This window comes from Capsella rubella, unplaced genomic scaffold (genome assembly GCF_000375325.1).
Source record: "Capsella rubella cultivar Monte Gargano unplaced genomic scaffold, Caprub1_0 scaffold_3, whole genome shotgun sequence".
NCBI lineage: Eukaryota > Viridiplantae > Streptophyta > Magnoliopsida > Brassicales > Brassicaceae > Capsella > Capsella rubella.
The window spans coordinates 223503-234121 of record NW_006238921.1 but is presented as its reverse complement, the minus strand read 5'-3'; the positions used below and the strand labels follow the sequence as shown (position 1 = coordinate 234121).

Here is a 10619-nt window from a genome sequence, read left to right as displayed (position 1 = left end):
TAAAGCTCATTTCATCTTTTCAATTTCTTTTTTCATTTTTCTTTTTTTTTTTGTGTGGAAATTTTAGATTTCGTGTAATTTTAAAAGGCAAAGACATTATCCCACAAAGTCGGTCAATGAAGCCAAAAAAAGTTGTTAAAGTATGTATATAGTACTAGCAATCTAGCATACTTTTAATTTTAAATTTTAAGGAACACTTTTTAAAAATTTAAGAATTAAGGTATCTTATTCTTAGCTAAGAAATCGTCAGGCAAATTAATTGAATACTTAACGTTCTACTACAAACAATTTCAAACTACGGAACACAAATCTCTTTAATTAATGATATATATAGTTTCTTAGCTAAATAGCCACAACAAAGTATATATATGCATCGATCCGTTGTTATATACGACGCTTGGCAACACACGTGTTTTGTTTATGTATTCGCTATTCGAGAAACGTGCCACATGACACTTCGATGACGACATACTTACTTACTTGTATTGTATGTAACTTCTTTTGGGATTCATGTACCTATAAATTTAAATTTTTATGTCTGTTTGGTTTTTTTTTGTTTGGAAGATAATTGCAACTAGAAATAAGCTTATTTAGAATAGAAATTCAAAATTAATTTCCACTACCTTTTCTTTCATGTATTATCAATTTTTGTAATCTTAATATATTTTGGTAAGGATCAATTTTTGTAATCTTATTAATGTTCTGTTCATATGCTTTCAATTTAATATTAATTGCCAATAAATGGATTAATCTACCATTTATACATTACTTTAGACTTTTTTGCAATATTTGATGTGGAATTCTAACCAACCCAAAAATAAAACAAATTAAAATTCATCTTAAATACCAATCACGAGATCAATTCACATCAAAACTTTTGTGAGCCAATTTTTGTTTTTACCAATTAAGTACAAAACGTGAAAGGAAAACTATAAATTATAGACAAATGTACATTTGGAAAAACGTACGTTGAGGAAATACAAATAATTATATTCAAACTGATGTATTAAAAAAGAAATCAATACGCCAAAAAAAAAGAAAAAGAAAGAAAGAGTTAATGTGTTTTCCTTTTTTTTTTTTTTCCATATACATTATGTACATGAATGGATTCAATGGTCCATCGTAGCGATTATTTTGTACTGCATGCAGTTGCAATATTTCGACATTTATGTTTTTACTTTTGTCAAAATACGATCAGCTCTCTTTTTAATCTAAAAGGGTGTTGGCCAAAAGTTAAAAAAAAAAGAAAAAAAAAAAAAAAAAAAAACCTAAAGAGAGTATATATGGGAAGATGACAAAAAAAAAGAAGGAATAAGTATTTTAACATATGTAAATACAGATCCACCCATCCACATATACAAACACACACACATGTATATAGGAATTCCAAATATGGAAATTAATCTCTGCCATTAATGGAAGTTTCTCTCAAATACACAAAGGCTAATAATGATTTAAAACCTTTTTCTTTTTTCTTACTCAGATGATTTCAAACCTTTTATAAATACGAAGAGATCAGTCTCATCAACCAACAATCAACCTTAATAATCTCCACTCTCTTACATGTACACACATAACCAAATATAATTCTTCTCTCTCTCTTTCTACACACACACAGACAAATAAACACATAAAGACAGTCAGAGTCTCTAATGGATATAGAGCAGAAGACAAGAGGACTTAGCAAGTCATGTGCCCTTCTCATAGGTAAAATGGTTTTTTTTCCTTCCTTTCTTTTGTTTGCTTATTTCAAAGAATCCAACTTCGCTGAAACTTATCGAACTTTCTTCTTTTTTTCTTCTGATGAACTGTTTTTGTAAATAGTGATTGCGGGAATGGAGAGATATGCATTCAAAGGAGTTGCATCAAACTTAGTGACATACCTAACAGATGTAGTGAAGATGAGTAATTCAAGAGCAGCTAAAACAGTTAACACTTGGGCTGGTTTCACTTCTATGCTGCCTCTCTTCTCTGCTTCTTTGGCTGATGCTTACTGGGACAGATTTTTCACTATCCTCGCTTCTTCTTCTGTCTACTTTGTGGTAAGCAACAATTGCATATTTTAATTATTAAGTGCGTGCTAACTTCAACTCTCATCCACCGTCAGAAAAAAACGGTCAGGCGGTGAGGTAGAGCTTATTAGGTTATTACTTATTAGGTCAAAGTTTTATTTATCTGATTATGGTAATTGGGTTAATACATTAATTTGTCTAGCTATATAGATGCCTATGCGTTGATTAAGCTGTCATGAAGAGATAGCCTGATTATGGGTATTAACTTGTGCAAGAAAAAATGGTTCAGAGGATCTAAAAGGAAGTTATAAATTGGGTGTTGGGTCATTGTCCTAATTAAGGAATCGATCAAGTAGACTCTATGTCTATCTTACTGAGTTTTAAGAAATTAGATACTGGGTCATCGTCGGATTAGAATTTTCTTTTACCACCAATGGTTTTCTGTTTATACATGTCTCCCTTTTAAAGTTGGTTTGGTAATGGAATTTTTATTATAATGTTGATATATAGCGCACATAAATAGGTCTTATCGGATCTTATTGGCAAAAAAGATAGCTTAGTGGAAATTCGAATTTTTTTCTTTTCTTATACATATATATATTTTTTGTAGTTTTAATAAAAAATCATATTTATATTGTTTACTGTTTTTCTTTTGAAGGGGCTAGTGGGATTGACATGGACGGCATTTGCTGGGTCACGTTCAGCCACTAAGACGATCTCCACGTGTTTTCTTTACTCTTCACTATGTCTTGTCTCAATCGGGTTAGGCGTCTTAAACCCTTCTCTTCAAGCCTTTGGTGCAGACCAGCTCGACCACGACCTCGATAAGGATTCAGAGCTTTCCTTTGGTGATCAAAAGGATGCTAAAGCTACCCGAAAGACTCATTTTTTCCAATGGTGGTATTTTGGCGTATGCACCGGAAGCCTTATGGGTGTCACATTTATGGCTTATATTCAAGACACTTTTGGTTGGGTTCTCGGTTTTGCTATTCCCGGAATCGCAATGTTCCTGCTGATCTTGTTGTTCTTGTCGGGTTGTGGAATCTATGTTTATTCCTCCGGTGCCGGTCTGAAGATGAAAACAACTACTACACCTTTTGAGAAGATCCTTAAATTCATTCAAGGGAGAGTAGTGAAGAAGAGAAGCATATACACACTTGCAGATGACAAAGATTTGGATGCTATGGAGCTTGAGTAAGTCCCAAAAAAAGATGTAATTAATTAGTCTTTTTAAGTCTTTCAGCGACGTCTGATGACCGATTCTTGTTTATGTAGGCTACAAGAGAGACCTCTCTGTAAATGCGATGATAGCACTGAGACCGATGACATTAAGGCTGCTTCAAAAACCACCAAAGGACTGGAAAATGATGAGAGGGTTTTCTCTAGACTTGATAATGTTAAGTTAGTGATTCGCCTTTTGCCCATATGGACGATGCTTCTCATGTTTGCGGTTATCTTCCAGCAGCCAGCAACTTTTTTCACCAAACAAGGTATGACTATGAAGCGAAACATTGGGTCCAACTTCAGAATCCCACCAGCAACCCTGCAAAGCACGATCACATTATCCATCATCCTTCTTATGCCATTATACGATAAGATTTTGATACCTATCACCAAGAGAATCAAGAAAAACGGTAAAGGTATCTCTGTGATGGAAAGGATGGGAGTCGGAATGTTTCTATCCATCATCGCCATTGTTATTGCGGCAATAGTCGAAAGGAAAAGACTAGACATAAGCCAAAAGATGAAGAATTTACCTGATTATGATCCAGAAACCGTCCCACTGAGCATCTTCTGGCTGCTCCCTCAGTATATCCTCTTGGGAATCTCGGATATTTTCACAGTCGTTGGGATGCAGGAGTTTTTTTACAGCGAGGTTCCTGTTAGAATGAGAACAATGGGATTTGCTCTCTACACAAGTGTTTTTGGTGTTGGAAGCTTTGTGAGTGCAGCGCTGATCTCAATCGTCGAGGTTTACTCGAGCTCAACAGGCGACTGTCAAAACTGGTTTGCAGATGATATGTCGGAAGCTCGGCTTGACAATTACTACTGGCTTCTTGCGCTAACAAGTACAATAAGCTTTGTGGTCTACATAGTTCTATGCAAGTTTTTCAAGAGTAGCAGTGATCAAGGCGATGAAAAAGAAGAAGCCCATAAATGAAAGAAGAATGACTTTGACACTGTCTATTCCACAAGATTCCAGGATTGATCTAACTGTAGTGTAGTAGCTTTAGAACTAACTAGCAAACCATAAAGAAGAGGAAGAAAACTGTTCTCTACAAGATTTTATACAAACAAAAAGAAACAAGTTCTTACTATTATCAAATGCAAAAGAGTCAACATTATTATTATCTTCTCGTGTGTTTGATTACATATCATCTTTAATCCTCCCATTGACCAACAACATTTCTAAATTGAACAGAAACTAAACCAGACTGAAACTTTGATTTGTACCTTCAATCGTGTGAGCTGATTCCATTGAGACCAGCATCTTTAGTTACGTGGCTCTCTTCTCCAATCACGTCTTCTTCATCAGAATCGAGAGTGAACGTACTTAAATTCTCCAACTCAGCTCCGAGAGGCCGATATTTGGAGTGATCTTCACGGAGATAACCTTTCTTGTTTGCAACGACAGAGAACAATCCGGTAGCCAAAACCACCATCAAAGCTAAGTGACAGTTAAACTGAAGAGTTGCTATAGCTTTGGCTCTGTGATAATCACCGTGTCCTTTGCATCTGATCGTAAAATTGCCTCTGCTCTTCTCATGAAATGAACAGTTATTAGTAATCAAACCGGTGAAAAACGATATCCCCATTTGCAGAAACCAAGTTCCTTGCAGAATCAGACCGATCCCACGACCTAATCTCGCGAATCGATGCGTGTTTGCGTCAGATTTCAGCTCAAAAACCGTGGAGAAGACGCAGATGGCGATGGGTACGAGCATGAGATCGTAATAACGATTCTCTATTCCAGAGACATCTTTCTTCTGCAGGTAGAACATCAAGAACTCCTCGATGAAGCCGAAGAGAAGCACTAACGTCGTAAGCGAAGACGGTAGAGCGACAAAGACAGCGTTTTTGGAGTTGACCAGATATGTAAGAATGGCGTACACTAGGAATAGCACTGCCACCGCCAGGATCTGTAACTGGATCATCGACCCGACCCGATCGCGGGATCCGATTGAGCTGAAGAAGGAGAATATCGAGTTCGCAATAAACAGAGACGAAAGCATAGCTACGGGCATGGAAGATGATCCAACAGATTTGGGCGGCGAAGGACTGATCTGAGCCATTGGGGAAGAAGATGGATCAGTACCAGGAGATGGATTCGGATCCAGGTTCGATGAGTCGAGTGACTCCCACGCGCCGATGACTGCAAATCCACCGCCGGCGACGGCGTAACTCAATATACCCATGAATTTAATTCTCAGAATCTTCCAAGATCTCTGGGAACCAGGTTATACTTTCTTCGAGGAAATTTGGAATTTTCCGCCATTGATGCTTAACAGAAAGCTCGACCTCTCTGGCCTGGTAGACCGGAATGACCCGACCCGAATAACCCAAAATCGGGATATAGGCTGGTGATCCAATAACTCAGTATGGGCCCATTGGGTCTGTAAATACAACCATCACGTGTCAAATCACGTGCCTCTTAAGGATATAGTGAGCTCTGCTTGCATTAAGCTTCGTCTGTGGAAAAATGTTGGTGCCTCTGTATCACCAGCAGCAGCAACCGTTGATAACACTCCCCAAAACCTTCCCCGATCGAACTTTCCCGCCATTCCCAATTCCCCAAACCCTAATTTCGCGATGCAATGTCCGTCGAGCGAACTCTTTCGTCGTCCGTAGCTCTTCCTCTGATCGGAAGACGCTTCCTCAATCCGCCATCCAGAGAATCGCTGAGAAGCTTCGTAGCCTTGGATTTGTTGAAGAGAATCATGAGTCGCCGGCTAGGAATACCACGGGAGTAGAATATGGTAAAAATTCACCAGGAGAGATATTCGTTCCGTTGCCTAAGCAGCTTCCGATTAACCGGGTCGGGCACACGATTGACACAAGCTGGAGCACGCCTAGTTACCCGGTTCCGAATCCCGGGTCGGGTACTGCCATTTCCAGGTACCATGAGTTGAAGAGAGTGTGGAAGAAGGAAACGGAGATTGAAAGGAAGAAGCAGGAGAAGGTTCCCTCGTTGGCGGAACTGACATTGCCGGCGGCGGAGCTGAGGCGGTTGAGGTCGGCGGGGATTAGGTTGACGAAGAAGCTGAAGATCGGCAAGGCCGGGATTACGGAAGGGATCGTGAATGGGATTCATGAGAGATGGAGGACAACGGAGGTTGTGAAGATTGTCTGCGAAGATATTTCCAGAATGAACATGAAACGGACTCATGACGTCTTGGAGGTTCGTTAACGTTTGCATGAGACGTGTCTAGTTTTGATTTCTTATGTGTTTCAAATTCGGCATATTAAAATTTACAGTCAAAATTTTCAGATTGATTTCTGAGTCCAAATTCTATGAAGATCTGTGTATATGTCTTCAAAAATGGCTCATTCATATCAATATTGCGTTAGGGTGGTAAGATTTCTGTAGCTTGACACAGTTCATATTTATCCTGGTTGATTTCACAGACGAAAACTGGGGGCTTGGTCATTTGGAGGTCTGGAAGCAAGATTTTGTTGTATAGAGGTGTAAATTACCAGTACCCTTATTTTGTGTCTGATCGGGATTTGGGACATGATTCTTCTGTGGAAACTGCTTCAGGAGGATCATCTATGGATCAGGAAGTGGTTGATAGTAGAGATAAACAGAGTACTGCAGAATCTTCTTCCCTGAGTGTTACTAGTAAAACGGTTAAACCCCTGTTAATTCAAGGAGTTGGTTCCCCGGATAAGGTTCGGTTTCAATTACCCGGGGAAGTACAGCTAGTAGAAGAAGCAGACCAATTGCTAGAAGGATTAGGTCCTAGATTCACTGATTGGTGGGCATATGATCCCCTTCCAGTAGATGGTGATCTTCTGCCAGCCGTAGTACCTGACTACAGGAGACCATTTCGCCTTCTTCCATATGGCGTGAGTCCAAAACTAACTGATGATGAAATGACCACTATAAGGAGACTTGGTAGACCCCTCCCTTGCCATTTTGCTTTAGGTGAGCTTGTTTTCACCTGATTTTAGCTTACTTTAGGCACAAAAGATTTGAAACTTATTCTGGCTTACCTATTTCTGAGACTTCCAGGTAGAAATAGAAATTTGCAGGGACTAGCTGTTGCAATTGTCAAGCTTTGGGAGAAATGTGAACTTGCCAAGATAGCAGTGAAGAGAGGAGTGCAGAACACAAATAGCGAGCTGATGGCTGAAGAGTTAAAGGTTGCTGGTTTACTTTACATGATCTAAGTATCAAACTGTTTGTGGCTCTGTTTGCAAACAATAGGAAATTATGCCCTTTGGTGCCCCATATAACTGAATATATCTATGGTGCCCCATATAACTGAATATATCTATTGATGAGACAAAAATATATTGTCTGTCGCAGTGGTTGACTGGAGGGACTTTGATATCTCGGGATAAAGATTTCATTGTCTTGTACAGAGGAAAGGATTTCCTCCCATTTGCAGTTTCTTCTGCAATAGAAGAGAGGAGAAGGCAAACGATGATCATGGAGAACTCAAGTGCGCATGGTAATAAGATGACTAAAAATGAAGATGTGATAAAGCCTCAGGCTGCTACAGACGACACCGAACTAGAAGAAGCTGAATATAAGAAGGATCATGTACAAACACATCATATGAAATCAAGGCAGAGGAAATCTCCTGAGGCAATCCTGGAAAAAACTAGTATCAAGTTGTCCATGGTATGCCTCAATAGAAGTTTTATAAAAGAAACCATCGGGTTTGCGGGACCTTTTTAGTTGTTAATGGTCAGTTTGCTCTTTAGGCATTAGAAAAGAAAGCAAATGCAGAAAAAATTCTGGCGGAGCTGGAGAGTAGAGAGAGTCCTCAACAGTCTAATATCGACAAGGAGGGCATCACTGATGACGAAAAGTACATGCTACGGAAAATTGGCTTAAAAATGAAGCCTTTCCTTTTACTAGGTATTTCATTGTTTTCCCTCTTTTTCCACTTGACAGCAGTCTGTTCCCGTCTTTCATGTAAATATCTGTGCTAAATGAGTAACTTTCATGGACTCATTTCTTGACGTGTTAGGTGTAAACTGTCTCGTTCTGACGTCTCTTGTTGTGTTCTCAAGGTCGACGAGGCGTCTTTGATGGAACAATAGAGAACATGCATCTTCATTGGAAGTATAGGGAACTTGTGAAGATTATTTGTAATGAACATAGCATTGAAGCTGCTCACGAAGTAGCAGAAATCTTGGAAGCAGAAAGTGGTGGCATACTAGTTGCTGTGGAGATGGTGAGTAAAGGCTATGCAATTATTGTGTATCGTGGAAAGAATTATGAGCGGCCATCATGTCTACGACCTCAAACACTTCTCAGTAAGAGAGAGGCGCTGAAGCGATCTGTGGAGGCACAACGTAGAAAGGTAAGAAAAAATTATAACAAATCCTTGACATGACGAAATTTTTCTGTAAGCTCTAAAAGACGTCTTATCTGGAAACTTCAAATTGATATTGTGAATTCCTCACGTGAACTTTTATATATTTTTCTGCTCGAACTATTGCAGTCATTGAAGCTGCATGTGTTGAAACTTTCGAACAACATTGATGAATTGAACCGTCAGTTGGTAAGTCATACGTTTTGCTCAGCTCGATTTGCTTAAACAATCCTTAAAGATGGTCATAACATTTGAATGGTGGTTGAGGGTAGGTCGAGGACAGTGTGACCAATGAAACACGGTCAGATGGGGAATCAAGTATGAGAATGGTAAATTATTTACAGTTTCAGTAAACTCATACCAGTTCTTGATGCTACACCTATGCTTCTTTGATCATCTCAATTCTCCATATTTTATATGTAGGTCGAAGAAACAGAAAATCAGCTTATTGAACCTGAGAATTCAAGTGAAGAAATTGAACTCGGCTATTCTTCTGAATTATCAGTTTCTTCCTCTGGAGAAGAAAACTGGGAGGTAAGATTCTTAGCGCCTACTCGAAGTTTCTTGCAATTGGCTTATGTGCATATATATTTATATGCCTGATAACTAGGCATCTAGCAAAAATCTAGCTCCAAGTACACCACTTAAATATTAATAAATTCTCTAGATAACTAAGATATGAGCCTGAATTCTGAGACTGTATTGGTAAATATATTTGAAGGATGACAACGAAGGTGAAGTAGACTCATTTACTACGAGCAGTCATGAGCATCAAGAAGATGAACCTGGTTTGTCTCAGAGACACGAGGGAAACGCTCTCGACTCAACTGCAAATATATCTGTGCTTGTGGAAACCGGTTCTGCCAAGGCCTCTTCTTTTCATGATAGATCCATGGTAATGTCTAAATCTCCTCTTTCTTCTTCGTCCCTATGTGTAGATAGATCTAATTAATTACCTTTTTATTTTTGCTGACCTTAGCCGCAAAAAAGCTTCCTGCATACTGAGAGAAAGGTACCTAAACAAGAACTGGGGTCATCAACTGGAAGTGGGTCACGAGTCTCAGCTCTGACAGAGAGGAAAAGCAAAAATGATGGGTTGGTCGCAGATCTCTCCAATAGAGAAAGGCTCATTCTGAGAAAACAAGCCCTTAAGATGAAGAAGCGCCCACCCTTTGCAGTAGGTGAGTTTTTCTATCTTCTATGCTAAGAAACCACCTGATTCATATCTCATTTCCTATACGTATACTTTCTTTTTCTTTTCCCATAAAGCTCATTAAGTAAACACCTCAATGCCTTGTATCATCAATGGATATAAGTCGTAGGTAGACATGGAACCATATGGTTATTGAGAATGACTATTATTGTCCCTTTCAATTTATAGGAAGAAGCAATGTTGTTACTGGTTTAGCGAGAACACTGAAGATGCATTTTCAGAAAAACCCTCTAGCAATAGTAAACGTTAAAGGGAGAGCCGAGGGAACATCTGTGCAAGAAGTCATCGCAAAGCTAAAGGTATATCCACAATATAACAAAAAAAAAAAAAGTACCCAGTAATTAGTTATTGGTGATCCTTTTTGGCTTGGAATAAAAAAAAAAAAAGTTGGTATTGAATTGATTATGCAGGAAGAAACAGGAGCGCTTCTGGTGTCGCAGGAGCCAAGTAAAGTCATACTTTACAGAGGTTGGGGTGCAGAAGAAGAAATGAAAAGCTTCTACCCAAATAGCAATGTCAAAAACTCCATAAATCTAACATCTTCGAAAAGCTTTGTTGATGATCCTCCTCCCGTGTCTCCTGCTCTCATTGAAGCCATAAGACTTGAATGTGGATTGCAATAACGTTTTTAATTATTCCCATGTAAAAGGTGATGAATATTCTTCTTATAGTTGTATCAGCTAATTAATTTCATATGAAGTCATAGTTGTGCCCATAAATAGATCTACCAAAAAGGTCAACAGGTTTATAATTAATTTCATATGAAGTCATAGTTGTGCCTTTTTGTCTTTTGGTTTGGTTCTCTCAGACCACAAGATGTTTCAATAAAATCAAAGAGTAAATGCT

The 10619-nt window shown here is 38.7% G+C and overlaps 3 protein-coding genes across 4 annotated transcripts; 2 read left to right on the top strand and 1 right to left on the bottom strand.

Moving 5' to 3' along the window:
- Positions 1 to 1400: 1400 nt before the first annotated feature.
- On the top strand, positions 1401 to 4330 carry LOC17892685 (protein NRT1/ PTR FAMILY 5.9). The gene is made up of 4 exons (XM_023785301.1): positions 1401 to 1707; positions 1825 to 2042; positions 2671 to 3206; positions 3288 to 4330. Exons 1-4 carry the CDS (start codon positions 1653 to 1655, stop codon positions 4171 to 4173), a joined length of 1695 nt encoding a protein of 564 aa, XP_023641069.1. The 5' UTR covers positions 1401 to 1652; the 3' UTR covers positions 4174 to 4330.
- An 8-nt stretch (positions 4331 to 4338) lies between these two features.
- On the bottom strand, positions 4339 to 5528 carry LOC111831377. The gene has a single exon (XM_023785302.1). The coding sequence runs from the start codon at positions 5426 to 5428 to the stop codon at positions 4469 to 4471; it is 960 nt and encodes a 319-aa protein (XP_023641070.1). The 5' UTR covers positions 5429 to 5528; the 3' UTR covers positions 4339 to 4468.
- Positions 5529 to 5601: 73 nt separating this feature from the next.
- On the top strand, positions 5602 to 10488 carry LOC17890791 (CRM-domain containing factor CFM2, chloroplastic). Of its 2 annotated transcripts, none has more exons than XM_006296687.2 (13): positions 5602 to 6411; positions 6639 to 7158; positions 7246 to 7376; positions 7543 to 7860; positions 7944 to 8100; positions 8256 to 8548; positions 8690 to 8749; positions 8833 to 8889; positions 8984 to 9094; positions 9282 to 9455; positions 9540 to 9741; positions 9942 to 10072; positions 10184 to 10488. In XM_006296687.2, the coding sequence occupies exons 1-13, from the start codon at positions 5713 to 5715 to the stop codon at positions 10394 to 10396; spliced, it is 3066 nt and encodes a 1021-aa protein (XP_006296749.1). In that variant the 5' UTR covers positions 5602 to 5712; the 3' UTR covers positions 10397 to 10488. The 2 variants fall into 2 exon arrangements, with proteins under 2 accessions (XP_006296749.1, XP_023641068.1); XM_023785300.1 differs by having other exon boundaries at positions 10161 to 10248.
- The last annotated feature ends 131 nt before the right edge of the window (positions 10489 to 10619 follow it).